The sequence below is a fragment of the Camelina sativa genome, chromosome 11, assembly GCF_000633955.1.
Source record: "Camelina sativa cultivar DH55 chromosome 11, Cs, whole genome shotgun sequence".
In the NCBI taxonomy this organism is placed as follows: Eukaryota; Viridiplantae; Streptophyta; class Magnoliopsida; order Brassicales; family Brassicaceae; genus Camelina; species Camelina sativa.
Window position 1 is genome coordinate 40,734,058 of NC_025695.1, and position 19,107 is coordinate 40,753,164.

At 36.3% G+C, this 19,107-nt stretch overlaps 2 protein-coding genes across 2 annotated transcripts; both read left to right on the forward strand.

The window, feature by feature from the left end:
• LOC104725761 (proline--tRNA ligase, chloroplastic/mitochondrial) lies at positions 1,006 to 4,202 on the forward strand. The gene is made up of 10 exons (XM_010444476.2): positions 1,006 to 1,410; positions 1,499 to 1,555; positions 1,728 to 1,838; positions 1,946 to 2,032; positions 2,124 to 2,237; positions 2,322 to 2,528; positions 2,727 to 2,864; positions 3,078 to 3,239; positions 3,332 to 3,531; positions 3,623 to 4,202. Exons 1-10 carry the CDS (start codon positions 1,078 to 1,080, stop codon positions 3,846 to 3,848), a joined length of 1,635 nt encoding a protein of 544 aa, XP_010442778.1. The 5' UTR covers positions 1,006 to 1,077; the 3' UTR covers positions 3,849 to 4,202.
• Positions 9,414 to 13,393, forward strand: LOC104725762 (uncharacterized protein DDB_G0283697-like; the record flags this gene model as incomplete). Its single annotated transcript, XM_010444477.2, is given in 4 exon segments — positions 9,414 to 10,127; positions 10,269 to 10,517; positions 10,611 to 11,929; positions 12,027 to 13,393. Coding segments are annotated over 3 exon segments (2,481 nt in total). The 3' UTR covers positions 13,018 to 13,393.

Genomic DNA, 19,107 nt, shown 5'->3' on the forward strand with positions numbered 1-19,107 from the left:
AAAAAAAAAAAAAAAAAAAAGTAACAAAAGGCTTTACTTACATACGCTTGCAATACAATGGTTAAGAGTCATGCATGTTATATACTCCTAGTGCATTATATTGGACCACCTAAGTTAATATTCATTTGTACTTGTTGACAAAAAAAGAAGAAGTTAATATTCATTTATTTTATATATAAGAAAATAACATTCTTTCGTGTCGTTCTTCTTAAATAAACTACAAAGGAATAGAAATAAATTGTTTTTTTTTTTAATTTGTTTCAAAGGATCAAGCAACATAATAGAAAGATGGCTTTTTTGAAAGGTAAATCAATTTTATATCTATACAAGCATGGGTTTCTTTGGAGTTTTCTAAATTGTTAGATTCTTGATTTTTTGTTTTTTTTTTAATATATACAGTTTACCAAATGACTTATTTATATCAATGTGGGTCCATGTAATTTAACATGATAATTAATATTATTGCTTAAAAATCTAGAAAAAAAAAATTCCAAGCAGTTATTGTCTATATAAATAGTACAAATATTATGATAACAACTAACCAGTAGTCCAGTACAAGATGGAAGGAGAATTATACAAAAATATGTGCACGCATCATTCACTTTCACTCAAACATATATGTATCCCCATCATACCATGTTTCTTTTTATTATCGTCGCCATCTTTTCAAACTATCATTTTTGGTATTCAGAAACAAGATCTGGCAATTCAGGTTGAGATTTAAAACTTTTTTGAAATATGAGAAATATGTCTTGTGGAAAAGAAAAAAAAGAATCATAGACATTTACTCTCTTCCACTTTTTATTCGTTTTATTCCAAAATGGTTCATTGTCTTGAGAGTTGAGAGTCATCATCTCTCTATAAGCGTGACCAAAACAAGAGAAGATTAAAAATGATACCGTACTATATTTTCGAAAGAGGCTTATTGGGCTTATTGATCCACATAAAGCATAATGGGCTTATCCACACATGAGTTTACGAGGACTGAGAGAAGAAAGTTTTCACAGTCGTCATCATCTCCAAAGAGAAGAGAAGAGAAAAAAAAAACCTCACAAAACTTCTCCGAAAAGTAGATAAATGGTGGCGTCTCTGAGACTCCCTTCACTCACTTCCCTTCTATTTCCCGCCACAACTTGTTACCCAGCTTCTCTCCGACGAACCGTATGTCTACGGAACAGAAGACCTCTCTCTGGATTCGCGACGGCGCCGAGTGGTACTACTGCTTCGTCGGAGACTAAGTCGGCGGAGGTTGACCGGCTTAAGTCTGACCGAGCCGTTACGCCTCGATCAAAGGACTTCAATGCTTGGTACCTTGATGTTATAGCTAGTGCTGAGCTCGCCGATTATGGTCCTGTTCGTGGTACTATGGTTATTCGTCCTTATGGTTACGCGATCTGGGAAGCGATTCAGGTTTCTTGTTGCAAATTTGGGATTCAAATTGATTTGTGAATGTTAATGTTTCTTTGTATTGAATTGATTTTGGATTGTTGGTTTGTAGGAGTATTTGAATGTGAAGTTCAAAGAGACTGGCCATAGCAACATGTACTTCCCACAGGTATCGATTTGAAGCTGGAATTAAGAAATGTGTTTTGTGTTCTTGATGAATTATATAGATTAATCATATTTGAAGTTTATTTTCTTTTACTCGTTATTGTCATCGTTGTTCTATTCTTGTGTTTTGATGTTACATTGGGGGTTTATAGTGATGGTTTTGGTCTTTTGTGCAGTTTATACCATACTCGTTTATTGAGAAAGAAGCTTCACACGTTGAGGGATTTAGTCCTGAACTAGCCCTCGTCACTGTAGGAGGAGGAAAAGAACTTGAGGAGAAGCTTGTGGTAGGCATTTTTCCGGTGTTACTATGTTTTTACCACTAAGCTAGAGTTGTGAAAGTTCATTACCTAAGTTTTGGCTTTGATTGTGGCATTTGTTGAGGTTGTGGCAGGTTCGGCCTACTAGTGAAACCATAGTGAATCACATGTTTACCCAGTGGATTCATAGCTATCGTGATCTTCCTCTCATGATCAATCAGGTATGGATAGACATCCAAATTGTTTATATCATTCGTTTAAATTATAAATCTGGCACTTATCACCGCTCCTGGTTATATTTCTTCTTTTTAGTGGGCTAATGTCACTAGATGGGAGATGCGGACAAAACCATTTATTAGGACTCTTGAATTTCTTTGGCAAGAGGGTCATACTGCTCATGCCACTCCTGAGGAGGCAGAAAAGGAGGTTTGTTCTCTATTTTATTGTCGTCAACTTGTGGAGTCGGTTTTTGGTACTCTCCTGTGACAAATCTTTAGTGTTGTATTGCAGGCAAAACAAATGATCGAAATCTACACCCGATTTGCTTTTGAGCAAACTGCAATACCTGTTATTCCAGGTCGAAAATCAAAATTAGAAACTTTTGCTGGTGCTGATATAACCTATACTATTGAGGCTATGATGGGAGATCGGAAGGCTCTGCAGGCTGGTACCAGCCACAATTTAGGGCAGAACTTTTCTCGTGCCTTTGGAACTCAGGTACATACATAACTACTAATCTTAAGAAGTATGTCATGCACGGACAGTTTGAATTTGTTTGGAGTTTAGTTCTCTCATCTTCATTTAATGACGACAGCATAAGTTTATATTGATCCATCTATGCTTTGTTTTGTCACATGTGTGGTTTTGCTACTTCATCTTGAAAGAATTTTAAAGTGACGTATATGATCATGCCAGTTTGCAGATGAGAATGGAGAAAGGCAACATGTGTGGCAGACATCATGGGCAGTGAGTACACGTTTTGTCGGTGGCATTATTATGACTCACGGAGATGACACTGGTCTTATGCTTCCCCCCAAGATAGCTCCAATACAGGTTCATCTTCTATTCGTTTGGGAATTTCTTAAGCAGTTTCCTTTGCTTATATCTGTACTTCCATTCGTTAGCTTAGGAGGATTAGTTGTAGGAAGGGGTCTGGAGCAGTAGTTATTTTCTTTAGCAAAAATGATAATTGTTATACTAGTAACTCACTTGGTTGGAAGTGATGATCTAGAGTTGAGATTAATCTTCTCTTTTCTTCTTTTTAAGGTAGTAATTGTACCTATTTGGAAGAAGGACAATGAGAAAACAGGAGTTCTCAGTGCTGCATCATCAGTGAAGGAAGCTCTGCAAACTGCTGGGTTTAGAGTTAAACTTGATGACACAGATCAACGAACTCCAGGATGGAAGTTCAATTTCTGGGAAATGAAGGTTCGTTACTCTCTTAAAACACTATAATAATTTTCTGGGGTGATAAAATTTTCATAATAGTTCAAGTTCTGATAGTTTTATTCGTTTTGCAGGGAATTCCTCTAAGGATTGAAATTGGTCCACGCGATGTATCTAGTAGCAGTGTTGTTGTCTCAAGGAGGGATATACCAGGAAAGGCAGGGAAAGTTTTTGGAATATCAATGGAGGCATCAACGTTAGTGGCATATGTAAAAGAGAAGTTGGATGAGATCCAATCATCGCTTCTAGAAAAGGCGGTATCATTCAGGGACAGGTACTGTTTTTGTTATATTTTCTCCCACAGACGTTTTCCATGAGTTTGCAGCATTATTAGCATACGCTCACATTTTGATATGATTATGCAGTAACATTGTGGATGTGAACTCATACGATGAGCTCAAAGAGGCAATATCTTCAGGGAAATGGGCAAGAGGTCCTTGGTCAGCCAGTGACGCGGATGAACAAAGGGTAAAAGAAGAAACCGGAGCAACCATTCGTTGTTACCCGTTTGAACAGCCGAAAGGGACTAAAACATGCCTAATGACTGGAAATCCAGCAGAAGAAGTTGCAATATTTGCCAAGTCTTACTAAAGAAGGTCCTTTCACTATCACACATTTCTCCAATCATATCAAATTCTCTCTTTATTAAAAAAAGGAAAGGTCCAAAAGTGACATTAGATTCTATTTCCATGGCTACTGGAGTGGAGTTATAGTAGTCCTTTGGTCGGATCTGTGAACCCCTCTCTTTTAGTACAGAATCAAATACTACTTTGGTCGGAGATTCTTTTGATGAAAAGCCGAGGACAATCACATCCGTATAGAGGAAATTCTCTTAGAAGCTTTTTTTTCTTCTCTCTTTCAATCTGTTTTGGTTCACAACTGCAATATAACATTAGTGTTTTTGTCTGCGTCTTAAAAAGTTTAATGTGGGAAACAAAAAAAAAACAAAAACTGTGGAAAAGAAAAAGAAAAACTTCATATTCTGTAAAAAAAATTGAACCATTTTGATTGGTGATTAAAAGTTGTGATAAAAGATATGATAATAAATTCTGTTTTTGAGATTAAACTACTCATGTTACCACCGTTCGATATGGTCTCTCAGGTACTCTTAAGGTCCTTCCAATATTTGAATTTTTTAGTTATATATACAGTTCGCTATAATAAATTTTGATTTAAACTGTTTTACTTAAATCACGATGACATTTTTATTTGGTTGGTTGATTGTTTACTTTTATCGAAATCATGGTAATATTCTTATTAGACTATTGAATATGTTCCATTTATTTTTTATTTTTATCAAAATATTTATTGCATCCTTTCATTAAAATCTAGAGTACATGTAAACTCATAGAGTAGTATTATTTCAAATTGGAAAGCAAAATTACAATGGCTTTCATTTGTTTTTCTTGTATATTTGAATCTTTATGTGAAAAATGTGATAAAACAAAATGTTTATTGTCAAAAATATAGTAACATTTTAGATAATGTAGTTGACTTTCTTACATTTTGATTTAACCAATTTTGTTAAAATCGCGGTAATATATGTATTTGGTTGATTGATAATGACCTTTTATGATCTTTGTAGTTACCAAAATCACGGTAACATTCTTGTTAGATTATTCAATATGTTACAATTTATTTATTTTTATCTATAAATTTATTGTATCATATCATTAAATGTAGATCCACTTTACCTTAAGACTAATATTGTTTCAAAATTGGAAAACAATATTAAATTGACTTTCATTGTTGTTAAAAACCATGGCCGCGAATCGCTGCGACTGCGACTACAGTAGAACAAAAGCACTTTAATGATGTTGGGAGCAGGGGCAAATTTGTGTCGTTGCGACTGTTGCAGTCATTGTTTTACACATAGAAGATGTCGCTGCAATTTGCAGCTACTATGGAAGACAACATGGACAACACCAGCAACTACTTTTAGCGATTCTTTTAATTAAATTTATTTTCGTTTAAGGCTATTTTCTTTGTCATTGTTCTGCGACTCGAACAGGAACATGGCCATAGTTGACTTTGATTTATATTGAATTTCACCAAGTTTACTAAAATCGTGGCGACATTTGTAAGTGGTTTATAGATTATTAACTTTTATGAGCTTTGTATTTTTCAGATTCACGGTAACATTCTTATTAAACGTTACATTTATTTATTTTATTTTTTTCAATTATATTTATTACATCCTATCATTAACTAGTAGAATCCATTTTTTATATATCAAATCTAGAGTCCAATTCAACTCAAAAACTTGTATTTTTCAAAATTGGAAACCTAAACTACGTTAATTTTTATTTGTTCTTATTGTGTTTTAAAAAATTTATGCAAGAAATTTGATGAAAATAAAAACACTATATGTTGATTTTTTTTGTCATATTATATTTATACAATGGAATTTCATTTATTTTTGGAAAAAAGATAGTGAGCTACATCAAGTATAGCTGAATACATGACCACACATACCAACTTAAAAAATGTATAGCTAACTACACGAAGTAAATGTATTTCATGGCCACATGTACCAACTATATAATGGCATGTACTCAACATCACGATCATTTTTATTTTAGTACATTGTTTGTCAGAATCCGGCGTTGACTAGATATGTCCGGTGTTGACCAACAAAACTTTTTTTTTTTAGTATTAGAAACAAAAGTATTAAAATTGTTTTGTTGAATCATTTATGGTTAAAAAAACATATCTATATCCAATATAAAGATATATTATATATGTTTAATGCATTAGTCTTATAATAGTTAGTTGTTTTTTTAAAGTTCAAAACTTAAATAAAACTGAAAATAAATCATTAACAGTTTTTAAGATATTGAAACTTAAACTAACACCAGAAAATTTATGTTATAATAAATAAAATATGGACAGTATTTACTTAACATTGCAATTCTTTGGTAAATCAACATATATCTTTCTGAATACTAATTACTTTAGAATATTATAGCATTTTAATTTGTTTAATGTATATTACACAGTTTTATATTGTTTGTTTGCTGTATTTGCATCATTATTTTGTGAAATATTTTAAAATATTTATAATATTGTAATTGTGAGAAAATAAAATTTATTAATTTTATCAACCACATAAATTTAGTTTTACTAGTCCACCGATGTGGAACATTAAAACACACATTGTTTTCTTCATAAATTGAGTAATATATCTTCATTTTTAAAAATTCAAATCACAACATATACAGCACAAATTATAAGGTTAGTTTCAAATTTGTACTTCTCAATTAATATAGTAGGATATGTGGTAAAATAAAAGTTTTAATATCTGAAAAATTTATCAATGATTTTTAGTTTATTTAAAGTTAAGTTTTACAATTGAAAAAAACTATTATAAGATTGATTGCATTAACAAATGTAAAATATATCTTTATAATGAAAATAGATATTTTGTTAATTAATAAAATCCAGAAATTATTCTATAAGACAATTTTATTTTTTTTGTTTCCAATACTATAATAAATTTTTTAAATTAAAAATTTGTCGGTCAACATCGGTCAACCCCGGTCAAATATGGTCAATATCGGATTTTGACAAATAGCATACCGGAATAAAATGATCGTGATGTTGAGCACATATCATCATATAGTTGGTATATGTGACTATGCAATACATTTACTTGGTGTAGTTGACAATACATTTTTAAAATTGGGATGCGTGACCATGTATTGAGCTATACTTGGTGTTGTTGAACATCTTTTTTCCTTTATTTTTCTCATTTTTTTTTATCAAAATCACGGTAACATTTTGTATTTAATCGCTTGATTATTAGTGTTTAGAACTTTTGTATTTATCTAAAAATCATTGTTACATTCTTATTTTACTGTTAAATATGCATCTGAAGTGTGTCTAAAATTATATTTGGTGATAAACTTTTTGTTTATTTTACCAGCAAGTATTCTGCAACTTATCCAGACTGCTCAGACTTGGTGAAGATGGTGTTTTCCCCTAATGATTGGCCAGCTTTTGCAGCATACCTAGACGACATTCAGATGGACAGGAATGAGTTTTCTTCCTTCTCTTTGATTTACGTTTCTTGTCAAGCTAATGTACGAGCGAATTCTTTAGCACATCAAGCGCCGCGTCATGTTTTATTTATAAATAATTTTCCTCCTAATTGGCTCGTTTGAGCTGATTCTTTTGTTGACAAAAAAATATATATTCTGCAACTTATCATTTAAAACAAAATCCATACAAATTCTAATTCATTATTTTGACTAGGGTTGAACATGATAACCAACGATATTAGTAGGAATTGTATATGTCATATCAGTTGGTTAAATTATTAAATACTATTCAAGCTTTATAAATCAGTTGATAAACTTTTACAGTCATTATAGCAAATTTAATTCTTAAAAATTGGTAATCTTAGATTCTTTTGATAAATATTTGACTAAAGAAAACTATAAAAGGGCTTATACTAGAGAGGCCAGCCATATATACGTGCATTAGTGCTTATGAGTTGGTAAGAAATGAGTTTTCTTTCTCAACAATCTCGTCTCCTTTTAGTGTCCACGTTTTTTTTTTTTTTTTTTTNTACATGACGACAATGTCGACAATTTATATTGAAATATAAAAATGTCTGCATAAGATGATTGATTTGTTTTATATATATTTTTTTCTTCTTAATCTTTTAGATAGTTGATAAAGAGAAAATATCACAAGAGACTGCATATATAAAAGGTAAAGAAATATTTATCTTATTCAAATATATAATATATTCAATCTAGTTTTCCCTTTATTATATATGTTCTTGTTTATTTGTAGACTTTACAGATTCTATTAGATATATTTGTCGTAGATTGTTGTCATAATAATCCATCTTAGACATACATTTTGATGTATGGAAAACACAAAAGATGTAATTTTCTAGTAATAAAAACTATAAATAATACATCGATAAATAGGAATGAAATGGATCCAAATATCATAATAGTTTAGAATATTTAAATCCTGATCCGAGATACTATTATCTCGATCCCATGATCCGAGATATTATCATCTTGATTCATACATCTGATTTTGGACATTGACCAAAAATATTAAGTTATGTATGGATAAAGATCTAAATCCATAACTTATATATATAAAATTATAAACATATTAACTAAAATAATATGTGTAAATTTTATATTTAAAAATTATATCACACGAAGTTTTACGACAAAAACTCTTTCCATAGCATTGTAATTGGTAAAAAATTATTTATAAAGTACCGAGAGGCTAAATATATACACATGACTATTTATTATATATATATATTTTGGATCCAAAACACGCACATACGATTTTTAATATAGTTATTAATAAATTTTAACTTTTAAATAAATATTTTCTATATATATATATATTTGATCAAACTCACACATAAACGGATTTTATCATAGACATTAACAAATTTAAATTTTTATTTATTAAACTTTTCTATATATCGTCATATGTGATTAATAGACCGACAATTTTTTTTCTTTTTAATATATCAAACAATAGCTGTTAATATACAAATCTCCTAAAAAATTTTGATCAAAGAAATCATTTCAATTGAATGAAAGCTGTTTTCTTTTAATTTCCATCAGTATCATTAAAAATGAAAATGATTCATGTTTGTAGTAAGAAAAAAAAAACTTAGGGGGCAAACACAAAAGAATATCACCACCACGTCGTCAGCCACCAAAAAGTTTTCACTTTCACACGAACCCATGATGTCTCTTCTTGACCGTTGACTTTTTTATTTATTAAAGAGATATAGAGAGAGGTCTACTACCCAATCTTGCAAAATGGCAAGATCGTAATAAAACAGCGTCGGAAAGGGTAAAATCGTAAATAACAAGATACAAAAGAGGGTAGTTTAGGTATAAAGAGGATGATAAATACGTGGTGATAGGGTACCTCAACAAAGCTTTGTTTTAGTTGTTCATCCCAAAAAGGCAAAGATAGACCAGCCAATCCTCTTTTAATATTTTTCATATAATAATAATCGAAGAAGACGACGACAACGTTGGGAAGAAGAAGAAGAAGAGGAAGACCTAGCTTTTGCCGTCGAGGAGGACCTACTAGTTTTCAATCGATCTTGGCTTTTGAAATCGCCTCTCCTAGACTTTTTGCGCTGGATTTGAGAAAGAAAAAAAAAATCCGAGAAGGAGCCGTTTGATATATATACGGCGGTGGTGGGAAAATAGTGAAATTACGGGGGAGGAGTTGAATCGGATCTGTGATTTGAGTGAGGAAGGGGGAGAAATATTAAGGAGTAGGTGGATGATTCAGGTATATGAAAACCCTAAGTTCTTTGATTACTCTGCTCTTTGTTTTTGGTTCAATGAAAGGAGATAGAGAGTCAGAGAGAGAGAGAGAGTCAAGAGAGAAATCGATTCTGGTTCTGGACTCTTGTCGGCTTGGCGATGATTTATATAAACAACTTGGAATCTTCTTTTGGACATGGAAGATCTTATAGAAATCACGAGAAAGGTCGAATCTTCTTTTACTTCCATCAGAGGAAGGTCGATCTTGTTTCGATGTGGTCATCATGAACCTTAGTGGCTCGTCTGTGTATGATAGACTTAGGGATACGATGATACTCTGGTTTCGATGTGAATTGGGATCTTTGGCTGTGGCCGGCCATTCAAGAATCTTTCGATATGGCCAAGGGGCGAGGCCGACAGTGTGATCTGGAGTTGGATTTAGTCGGGACTACAAACATGAAATAAATGCTAGTTTTGTTTGCTTTTAATTCCCCCCACCCAAAACCAAAAAAACAAAAAAACGTACACCCAAAAGCTCTGGAGGTTTTTTTTTTCTTTCTCCAGACTTCAAAAACTGTATAGCGCAATCTGTCTTAAGGTAAAGGCTCATAGAGTCTTTAACTTTGACTGTCTAGCTCTAGTTATTCTATACTAGAAGTAGGCAATAGCTCTTTGCTTATGTTTTGTGTGAATTTTTTTTTTTTAAATGGTTTGCTAATGGGAATATCATTGCTTGCAGGTGAGGTGAGGTGAGGTGAGGTGAAGGTTCGTAGTAAAAAAAAAAAAAAGTTTTTCCGGGAGTGGATGGTATAGAAGCATGAAAAGCAATGATGGTGAAGAGCTTCCTTGGAAAGTGGTGTCTAAAGGTAGCAGAAGTTCAACAAGGCGTAGTAAGAAACCAGTTGTACGTGTTGCAGCTTCAGGTATTGAGGCAGAAGACAAGAGTTCAACTGGCTCAGTAGTAGCAGGAAAATCAAAGCCTGAAGAGGTTCCTCTTTTTTTTTTTCTAATTTTTGTTTGCCTCTTTTCCTGATTTCGTTGCAAAATTTCTGGCCTCTTGATCCTTTTCTATTTATTGCAGCTTGGGGTTTCTGTTCAAGATCAGCATTTCCCTGAAAGAGTAGAGCATGTTCCGATAAAGAAACGGAGATTTCTGATTCGCTCCCTGTCACCTTCAAAGAGGTCATCTGGTCAATGTGAAGGCTCAGAAAATAAAGCGCAGATCAACCGTGTTTCGCCTGTTTCGAGATTAAACCCAAATTTGATCTCAGACGTTCATGATGAAAAGCCTGATTGTAGTGGTCATGACTTTTCTGGTATCAAGATACTTGCTGATGCTGCTTGCAGTACGGAATTGAATAATGATCTTGCACCAGCTGTTGACCGGTTTCTTGCCGAAGAATCTGTTGTTCAGCAACAAGATGCCTCTACCATTTCAACCCATGCTGAAGGTAATGATTCATCAGCTGGAACTGCTTATGTCTCGCATACTGCAGTTGATTCCAGTGATCAGGGTCGGCAAAGCAATTGCGATATTGTAGCGCCTCAGAGAAATCCTTTAAAAAATTTGGTCAAAGAGTTGGCTGATGTGCAGAGCGTAGAGCACAGCAGAGTGACCTCTGGAGGGATGATAGCACCTAAAAAAACCAGTATTGCTCTTTCGGATGAATCCTCAACAGAAAGACCGACGGCTAATGTTGCAGCAAGTGAATGTGAAACTTTAGCACCTGATAGTGGAGTTGTAACGATGTCAGAGAAATCATCTGCCGATGAGCCCACTGAAAGGAACAAGGGTGAAGGCCTTAAAAATGTTATCTTCCACTGGGATTTAAATGAACCTTGTGGTGTAGAAGATGAAGCCTCTGGAAGGGATGTGGAGGGAGAAATCACAGAGTCTATTGCCCCTAAAGACAGCGGACCTATTGATGGAAGTAAGGACAGTATGGGTGGAGTAACTGCATCAGATGATCATACAAAAACTTCATCACCATCTGGGCCTAAGGCTGATGCAGCTACTAAAAATGAAAAGGAGTGCCAATCTGGTTATGACTCCCAGTTTGAGGATGGAGAGTTGAGAGAACCATACCCTTGGGAAGAGACTGAGGGAGAAACGGGAGAGGTTGAACAGTTGGATTACGGGTCTGAGCCAGAGGCTGAGAGATTCTACTCAATGGAATCTGAGAAGGGAATCTTGGCAGACAAGAATTTCAGACATATTAAAAGTGAGCCTGGTGATGCACCGAGAATTGGGGAGGCTAATGAAGGAAGTGACATAGAGAAGCAAGTTGTTGTTAACATGAGTGATTCACATCCTAAGAAGGGCTCTTCGTCTCCTTCAAGGAGCTTTGGGTCAAAACCATACAAGAAGTTGCCTTCACATGATGCCATCCAGAGGAGAAGGCAAGTTTTGCTTTCCCTGAGCCTTCTTCTTTGTGTCAAACTCAACACACTTATTAATAATTTGTTTACTAACGGAGTCATGGTTATTTTGTTTCAGGCCTGATAATTCTGAAGGGTTGAGTACGGTTCCAGATAGGTTTGTTGGGAGAGCTGACCGGTCAGGGATGCGTACTCCTGGGAGAGGAGGGTATTTTAATGGTTGGGATTCCAAACGACGCTTCTCCCACCCTAATTACAAAGGCGGTTCCTCTGGTTTCGGGCGTCCACGGCCTAAAAGCATGGCAGATGATCAAGGTATGATGAACGGCTTTGATGAGTCAGGACCGGGACCAGGACCAGGACCAGGACCAGATGGTTATGAACGTAGGCAATTCTCAGATGGTGGATACCGAGGTCGGTTTAGGAGATACCCAGATGATAGGGATCGTAATTTCAGGGGTCCTCACAGTGATACCAACCAATTTCCTAGTCGGATGCACAACCGGATGAGTAGTAATAGGAGAGAGAGAGGTGGCTCTCAGGTTTACAGGAGATTGCACCACCCGCAATCAGAGTCAAGATCCAGAAGCCGGTCTCCAGTCTCGTGGAATGGCAGAAACAGATCATCTCCTCCTCCTCCAGGTGGGTTTAGAGCAGACGAGAGGATGATGGAAAGAGTGAGGTTGCCTTTCCAGAAACGGTTTCCTGCAGATCAAGAGATGGGTTACATGTCACCTCCGAGAAACAGAATGTCGTCGCCGAGGTTCTTTGAAGGGAGGAACAATGATGCTGGAGAGAATCATAATAATGGCTTCAGGGGAAGGAAGTTCCGGCCTGGGCAGAGATTTGATGTCGGAAATTCTATGAGAAGACCGAATTCTGATAAAAACAACGACAACAACTTTAGACCATTTATTCGGAACAGAAGATTTGACGTTGCGGAAGAGAACAGTACAGGTCTGAACAGGTTTGAGATGGCTCAGCAGGAGCGGGCTCGACGGTCTGAGGCCACAGCAGATGGAGGTGGTAATGATATTCGACGGTTCAAGTTTAATGAAGAACAGCCAGTGGTGGTAGCCAACAACGACAACAACAACAAAGAGTCATGATAACAGATAACGTAAGGGGACACATTTTGGTTTTTGCCAATAGAAGAATCTCTCTTATGTTAGTTTAGTTTTGTTTGTTATGTTTGTTATCGTAATTTTAAGACATCGGTTTAGGGAATAGGGGGAAAAAATGCCATGACGTCGTCATCCTGGTATTTTTGTTTTTGTTTTTGTTTGAGGAGAGTTTGATTTCTCTCTTCTTTTTTTTTTTTTTTCTTTCAAAATTTCTCATTTTCTTTCTACAGAGGTTTTAGGGTTTTCTAGGTTTTTAAAATAGCTGCTGGTTTCCTTTTGTGGAAATGATTTCTATATTTGTAGAAAACCAACAAAATGAAATCAAATATCTTTTTTTTCTTACCCATTTTGGTAAGCTGAATTTGATTCTGCTAATAACCATGAGAGCAAAGAGCAAATGAGATAATAGGCTTGAAGACGAATCATATCAACTCTGAGGACTTTTAACTCCAAATGCAATTCCTACAGGAAGCAAAAGTCCAACCTTGCCTAATCCTAGTAACACCACCCCAAGATGTATGCTTGGACCTGTGCTTATTACACACCTTATGTTTTAATTTCACTTGCTCCCAACACTGCAAAGTCTGTTTTCACAATCTTGGAATATTATACCCTTTCTTATGGTCCAAAAGCTTAATCAAATGGAATATATCAAAATTTTGCAGGAAAAAACTTCCAAACCGAGAGGAGGCTTCTTCAAATCTGACCCTCTGCTTCCATGAAACAAGGGGAACCGGAGTAGAGTGGGAGATGGTGAAACATATGGGGACACAACAGCCCTTACCTAGTCTCTAGAGTCATCACGAGATTAGGAAGCAAACCTGGATTCAACTTCACGATCTTTCCCCCTGATGCTTTCTATCCAGTGAACTGGATCAACATGCCAAAGGTTTTCAAGAAACCTGCAACCAGAAGAGAAGCAAAATGGGTAGAGAAGACGGTAAAGGTCATGAGCAAAGGGAGTTACATGATTCATCTATGGAACAAAGTCACAAGGAAGATTAAGATTGAAGAAGGAAGCGTCATGTCCAATCTCATCTCCACTCACTGTACAGTCTGCAGAAACATCAAATACTCTCATACCGTCTAAACAGACACAAGGGTTCTAGTCTCAACTCACTGCACAGTCTACAGAATCATCACAAATTGTCATACTTTCTAAACAGTTACAAGGGTTCTCGTTTTTCAAAGAAGCCTCATCATGTACATGTACAGTCTCTACTCAGTCTACAGAATCATCTCGTCTCTAGTCTCTACTCATTGCACAGTCTACCGAATCACCCAAATTCCCATACTTTCTAAACAGATACAAGGATTCTCGTCTCAACTCATTGCACAGTCTACAGAAACATCACAAATTCTCATCTCTACTCAATGCACAGTCAACAGAAGCATCACAAATTGGATTCTCATCTCTACTCAATTCACAGTCAACAGAAGTTGATACAGTATCGTATCAACTTACTGCACAGTTTGAAGAAACATCACAAATTGGATTGTTGTTCTTCTTCTTTTTTTTTTTTTTTGCTTTTTGGTGTTCATATTTGCTTTATTTTTTCTCTTTGTAAATGACTCAAATCAGATAAAAACTGATTCAGAAAGAAGCAAACTTTCATATAAAGGAGATGTTTCAGCAAGAAAAGAGAGTCGCAGCATCAGAACTAAAATTCAAATTGAATTACAGTGAGAGACAAGAAGTGACTAATCTCATTTTTTTTTTTTTTTTCCGAATTAGAGAAGAGAGACTCGTCGATGTCGATCTTGATCTTTCTCCTCGGAGGAACCTACTCTCTCCTCTCCGGTCCTCTTCCTTTGTTCTTGTTTCGTTGCCTCGCCTCTTCACATCATAAACTCAAAACTCAAAACCCCTTGGTCAGAGAATGCTCTCTGTTTCAGTTACTTGTTAGGGTGAAAATAAGAAGATTCAGAATGGCTAACAAGCCTATCATATTCCAAAGCTATATAACAAGGAAAGGTTTAACTGTAAAGAGCTGTATAACAAGTAGAAATTCACCGAGGATATGGATTATCTTGTGCTTTACACAACAGAACATATTGGAAAGAGTTTTGTCTTTTTGAAGCATAATTGCGAGTAAACAACATGATGCCTTCCATATCAAGGTAAGGAAAAAACACACAACAACAACAACAGGATGACTCTAAGAGCTGATTGAGATGCAACCCCCATTATTACTGATAGCATTGAGGTAGGATTGAGGTGGAATGTAGTAAGGGGCGGGGTAAGTGACGAATCCACCAATCACGTACTTACACTTGATATCGAATATTCCTCTTTGGCCGCTGTCTATGAAATAGACGTGGTTTTCAAGTCCGCCATACAAGCTAGCCTGGAGACAGAAAGGTTCACCTTTGGAGGAGAGGAAAATGCAGAGGTCTCCAATATCTTCAGTATACAAAGCATTTCCATTCCCGTCTAGCTTGAACACCAGCATTTGCTTCTCCTCTATCCTCATAACCTCATAGTTCTTTCTCTCTTTGAACCTCTTCACCATGAAAACTTCTCCCGTCGCGCGTGACTCCACCAAATCTTCAATCCTGCAACACTTGTCTAGTTTCTCCCACTCTGACTGCACGAACTCAGGATGGTTTGGAAAGCGCAAGGTTTGAAGCTTGGGATTGTGCCTGTGTTTATCAAGATCCCAAGAACATATGTGGGTGCCTCCTGAAGCAGGCATCGAGAACATGTAGTCTCTCTTTGAATACATGACTTTGTAGGAGGAGAAGCCAGGATCTTCGATTCTGATGTTGACCCACTCGGGGTTTTTCTGAGCAGGTCTGCATAAGCTGAGCTGAGGACCGAGGAACTTGACGGCCACAATGCAGTCGTCGTCCTCGGGAGAAGAGGAGGACATGGCCACGTTGGTTACCAGTTGGGTTTGGCAATGAGGCAGAGTTACGAGAGGAGGCAGTGAGATTCGCTTTGGATCTGAATCTGAAGCACTAGGGTTGAGGTCATCTTGGAGACGCACTACACCATCTTTCAAAGTAGCTACCCAGCCATGAGATGCTCCTATTGTTCCCGTTTCTGTCATCAGCTCCATTGGCACCTTCTTTTCCAAAACCTCTGTCCCAGTAGAACAAGATTCAGAAACATCTGTAACCACGAGTCTACAGATATCCCCATCTCTGGAAGTAGATCCACAAGGTACAGCGCCGACAATGCGACAGAGAGGGGTTTGCGACAAGTACCGAGCGCCACCGAGGTGTCCCTGAGGAGTAATCAAATTCAAACATCATCAGAAAAACAAGTAACAATAACAGAGAGAGAAGACAAGATGATCTTACGAGCGCAGGTGGTTTCCTCAGACTAAGCCTCGAGAGCCGGCTGAGAAGCAGAGAAGACCTCATGGTGCTCTCTTGGTTAAGAGAGATAGTGCCAAACAAACCCTAGATTGAAACATTTCTATGTCCTCTAATTTTTCTTAGAAAAGACAAATTGCCTTGCCCACCAAGTCTGTGATTCGTGGAACCGTATCTTGGTATTTATGTTTAAATCACCATTGTTATCAAATAAATATATATATATTTTTAAAAACAATATAATTTAGGACTATATTGAATGAATTGTTGGAAGTTGATCCTGTGCTTAATCCTACATAAGACAAGACAAAGAGAAAGGTGAGATGTTGATTAAGAGCAGAGATTGCGTAAGCAACGAAAGAAGAAGAGAAGAAGAAACGTTGTTTTGTGTCGTAGTAGAAGGAAGAAGAAAAAGGCCATGGGCCAATATTGTAGTAAAGGCCCATTAACATTAGTGGGTTAAGTGTGCTGGTTATAGACTTATATAATTAGGTTAACAATGAAACTTAAGTATGTAAGTGTTGTGATGTTGTAATAGAACCTGATACAAGTCTCAAGTTGAAAAGCGCTTTCTATCTCTCTCTAGAACAAAGTAACCAAATCAGTGTGAGAGATAGACCAGAGAGATCTAACCTAAGAGAGAGAGGTTAGAAGTGAGAATTCCAACAGAACACAACTGTAATCAAAATCATACCATAAGAAGAAGTTTTGATCAATTGACTTTCTGGCATACCAAAACAGAACACAAATGTAATCAAAATCATACCAAATTTCCGGTTATGTTCACGCAAAAACAGAATTCGATAACCGAAACAGAATCATTGTTAAACTTCAAGAAGTCATTAAAACAACACCAAGTCTCTTGATTCTTGGACACCAGATTCAGAGCCTTGTGGAGAAAGCCAACGATGGGTGGGAAAACTCTGCAACAAAAACTCTGTTTTTGGTCTTCAGATCGAACAGAGATAGGTATATCAGGAAACATCGATGTCGCTCCCTTAAAAGACCTACCTTTCTTTACGAATCATAAGCATAATGAACAACTCTTTCTCCGGTAACATACCCGAGTTTAACCAGTTAACCGCTCTGAATCTAACCTCAGAGGCTCAAAATTAAAACCCCCAATGGTGATGCCCTTAGAAGTGAGAATTCCAACATGAATGAATGCGGAGGGAATAAGTAATATTACAATATCAAAATTTGGAAAGTTGATTATAATCATTTTGATAAAAAAATTTAAAATAAATCATAAACGTTTAAGTGATTATAATGAAAAGTAAAAGTATTTATTTAATTACAAATAAAACCATTTATTTTATAGAAGTAAAACTAAATGGTGTAATAGTAGTTCGTGTATGACTCAGTGGGACATGATTATGGTTCCGAATAAGTTGGCTAAGGGAGTGTGAGATGAGGATGGTCTTACCTGAGTATAACATAAAAGAATTTACACTTCTTAAGAGGAAGATGCAAATGGGACTTTTTAATTCATGTTTTGGAACACTTTGAGCCAAGAGGTCAAACACGATTATATGACACTGTTGTAGCCCTCATTTGTAAGAAGACGCTTGATGGCATGAAGAGAAGAACCCCGCCAATCAGAACAAGAACCACACGGCTACGAGATTAGCTCTCCACCCGTTCAAGCTTGACTCCAGATCCGAACCCATAAACGCTTTTGAGGAGGAGGATGAGGGTGTGATGAGTCTGATAACTAATTAACGTTTTCACTTCTCAGAACCGCTTGTAACTTGTTGTCAGCAATTAATTAAATGCACGAATGACAGAGAGAGAGAATGCTCTGTTTCAATAAGAAGATTGTACGTAGTAGTGGACAGTAACATGTTTTCAGGATCGATCATGAAGCAAACAACTACCATTTTCCAAAAGAAAAGAAAAAAAAATGTATAAAGTGAAATTACAGGATAATACGGATCATACAAAAGGTTTTGTCTATTATTTGAAGAGCAGATGCGAGTAAACAACACAACATGATGACTTTAGAATTTTCCATTTCCAATGTAAATGCAAAGTAGAAGATAAAAATTGAAGCAAGAGCTGGTTGATATTAAAGAGAATCATATACTTAGGGGGCAAAACTAATTATAACTACTAAAGTTGAGGAGGTGGAATGAAGTAAGGGGCGGGGTTAGAGGAGAATACAGCATCCATTGTTTCCTTATAGCCCAAATCGAATACTCCGCTTTCGCTCTGGTCTATGAAATAAACTGACTTATCTAGTGCGTCATACAAGCTAGCCTGGAGGCAGAAAGGTTCAGACTTGGAGAGAAAAATGCAGAGGTCTCCGATGTCTTCAGTGTACCTAGCAAATCCACACGTGTCTAGCTTGAACACTAGCATTAGCCTCTCCTCCATCCTCATCACACCTTCATTGTTGTTTCTTTGTTTGAACCGCTTCACCATGAAAATTTCTCCCGTCGGGCGTGACTCCACCAATTCTTCTCTCCTGCAACACGTATCTAATTTCCCCCACACTGACTGCACGAACTCAGGATGGTTTGGAAAGAACAACGTTTCAAGCTTGGGTTTGTGTCTGTGTTTATCAAGATCCCAAGAACATATGTGGGTGCCTCCTGAAGCAGGCATGGAGAACATGTCATCTCTCTTTGAATACATGACTTTGGAGGAGGAGAAGCCAGGATCTTCGATTCTGATGTTGACCCACTCGGGGTTTTTCTGAGCAGGTCTGCATAAGCTGAGCTGAGGACCGAGGAACTTGACGGCCACAATGCA

Coding starts and splice junctions, on each gene's coding strand:
- LOC104725761 (XM_010444476.2), top strand. CDS start 1,078: ATGGTGGCGTCTCTGAGACTCCCTTCACTCACTTCCCTTCTATTTCCC. Junction 1,556..1,727: donor GCAACATGTACTTCCCACAG/GTATCGATTTGA, acceptor TCTTTTGTGCAG/TTTATACCATACTCGTTTAT. Junction 2,033..2,123: donor TTCCTCTCATGATCAATCAG/GTATGGATAGAC, acceptor TCTTCTTTTTAG/TGGGCTAATGTCACTAGATG.